This window comes from Arvicola amphibius, chromosome X (genome assembly GCF_903992535.2).
Source record: "Arvicola amphibius chromosome X, mArvAmp1.2, whole genome shotgun sequence".
NCBI classification, from domain to species: Eukaryota; Metazoa; Chordata; class Mammalia; order Rodentia; family Cricetidae; genus Arvicola; species Arvicola amphibius.
In genome coordinates this window covers 19,796,791-19,799,708 of record NC_052065.1, presented here as the reverse complement: position 1 = coordinate 19,799,708, position 2,918 = coordinate 19,796,791, and the positions used below count along the sequence as shown (strand labels likewise).

The window sequence follows — 2,918 nt, the reverse complement described above, 5'->3', positions numbered from 1 at the left end:
GGTTTTAAAGATGCAAGGAAAGAACATAGGGAACGGTGCACCAAAGCGAGGCTGCACAGAGCGCCGAAAAAGACAGAGGGTTAAGCCTTTTATAAAGAGTTGCCATCCTTTCCACCCTAAAGCTCAGGCCAGTCCCCCTTCCCCCTCCCCCGTACCCGCAGTTCTGGCGGCCTTTGGAGCAGGTAGCCGCGGGCTCGGCACGCCACGCGAGTCCCGGTGCAGGGGCGGAGCCGCGGCCGCCCGCGGGGCTCGCGGCAGGGGGAGGGGCTGAGGCTAACGGCGCCGCGGCCATGACGCCGGGCTGGCCGTCCACACGAGTTCCTGTCTCCCTCCACCCACAATCAGAGCTCATTTCCAGACGCGTTTCTTCCCAGGCTTGGGAGTGAGCCGATGGCCCACGTTCGAGAGGCGTCCCGGTCCTCCCGCTCCGTCGCCAGTTGGAGTTCGGGAGCAGGTCGAGGAGCCTGTTTGGAGCAGGAGGCAGAGAAAGCAGCGAGAATGGAGCAGACGATGCGGGGTACACAGGGAGCCCAGGAGATGAAGCCGGAGCCGTGGCCGGAGCCCCAGCCCTTGTCGGAGAACTTAACAAGGAGGGGCAGTGGCAGCGAGGAGAAGGTGCTCCCTTCCAGCCAGGCTGCTTGTCACACCAGCTCGGTTTGCCCGCGCCGCAAGCCCCGCCCTCAGCCCCAGCCCAGGTCCCGCTCCCGGGGAGGGCGTGGGCTCAAGGCCCCACCCCCGCCTCCCGCCAAACCTCCGCCTCCCCCGCCTGCGCCGCCACCTCCACCCCCGCCCCCGACGCGGTCGGTGGCCTGGCGCAAATCCAGGCGTAGATCCAGGCCCAGACCTAGACCCCAAACACGCAAAACCTGCTCTAATGGCCAAGGCTGTTCTGGGGATCCAGAGGGCTCAGAGAACAGGTTGCTGGAGGTGGGGTCTGATAAGGGTCCCACAGGCTGCCCACATATAGAAAGCTTAAAAGTAGCTAAAAACTGGCGGAAGAACCTGCGAATGATCTATCAGCGTTTCATTTGGAGCGGGACACCGGAGACTAGAAAACGTAAGGCAAAGTCCTGCATATGTCGTGTGTGTAATACCCATAAGAACAGACTTCACTCCTGTCTCTCTTGTGTGTATTTTGGATGCTTTACTGAGAAGCATATCCATATCCACGCAGAGACAAAGCAACACAATTTAGCAGTCGACCTCTATCATGGCTTTATATATTGCTTTATGTGTAAGGATTATGTATATGACAGTGATATAGAGCAGATTGCCAAAGAAACAAAGGAGAAAATTCTGGGACTGATAAGTTCCACCGCGATAGATGTTTCCGCTCAACAGTGTACCTTGGAAGCTGAAGAAAATCAATCAACCTGTGAGTCGAAAGAACAGGAGACCACACTGGTAAAACCCAAGAAAAAGAGGAGGAAAAAGACAGAGTATTATATCGTAGGCCTCAGAGGGTTAATTAATCTTGGGAACACTTGCTTTATGAATTGTATTGTCCAGGCGCTTACCCACACTCCACTACTGAAAGATTTCTTCCTTTCTGACAAGCACAAGTGTACAATGACAAGCCCCAGCTTATGCTTGGTCTGTGAAATGTGTTCGCTTTTTCAAGCGATGTACTCGGGGAGCCAAAGTCCTCATATTCCGTATAAATTGCTGCACCTGATTTGGATTCATGCTGAACATCTAGCTGGGTACAGACAGCAGGATGCTCATGAGTTTCTTATTGCGATGTTAGACGTGCTGCATAGACACAGTAAAGATGATAGCATCGAGCAGGAAGGTAACCCCAACTGCTGTAATTGCATCATTGACCAAATCTTTACAGGTGGCTTGCAGTCAGATTTGACATGTCAAGTTTGTCATGGTGTCTCTACAACTATTGACCCATGTTGGGACATCAGTTTGGATTTGCCTGGCTCTTATACCTCAGATAGGGCTAGTAGCACAGTGAGTAGGAATGGCCCCAAACCAGGAGTTCCCTCACTTACAGATTGCCTACAGTGGTTTACAAGGCCAGAGGACCTGGGAAGCAGTGCCAAAATCAAATGCAGTCGCTGCCAAAGCTACCAGGAATCTACCAAGCAGCTTACAATGAAGAAATTACCGATCGTGGCCTGTTTTCATCTGAAACGATTTGAACATTTAGGCAAACAGAGACGCAAGATTAATACTTTTATCTCATTTCCTTTGGAGCTGGACATGACACCCTTTTTGGCTTCTACTAAAGAAAGCATAATGAAAGGCCAGCCATTAACAGACTGTGTGCCCCGTGAAAATAAGTATTCTTTGTTTGCAGTGATTAACCACCATGGAACATTGGAAAGTGGCCATTATACCAGCTTCATACGTCAGCAGAAAGACCAGTGGTTTAGCTGTAATGATGCCATTGTCACGAAGGCCACAATGGAAGAGTTACTCTATAGTGAAGGGTATTTACTGTTCTATCACAGGCAGGATATAGAGAAAGAATGATCTCATCCAGCATGCTTTTCAGAAAAACCAAGAGCAAGGACCTTGCAGTGATATGCAAGCCTACCTGGAATGGACAATTGAAATGCTTTCACAACAACAAGCACCTCTAAAAGAGACACACAAATCTACCTGGAGTAGACAGTGACCATAACACCTATATGACAAGTAACACTTTGGCATAAAGGAACTATTTTACCCTGTTCTATAGGTCTATGGAAAGAAACTGTTGACCAGTGACAATTTCGCCTTAAGAACTGGGAGGAGGGGAGGAAATATTGAAAGGGGTCACAGCATATTAAATGAAGTCTCAAGGTGGAGGGAGGTGCAGATAATCTGAAATTTTTATGTGCTTCTTGTTTCTTCAATGATAATGTGTTAAGTGTGGGGGTGTCTTTTAGAAAAGGGGTTTTTAATTGATTATAGCTCCAGTTATG

General features: G+C 49.9%; 1 protein-coding gene across 1 annotated transcript; it reads left to right on the top strand.

Moving 5' to 3' along the window:
- The first annotated feature begins 390 nt into the window (after positions 1-390).
- Positions 391-2,484, top strand: Usp51 (ubiquitin specific peptidase 51). The gene has a single exon (XM_038317420.1). The coding sequence runs from the start codon at positions 391-393 to the stop codon at positions 2,482-2,484; it is 2,094 nt and encodes a 697-aa protein (XP_038173348.1).
- The last annotated feature ends 434 nt before the right edge of the window (positions 2,485-2,918 follow it).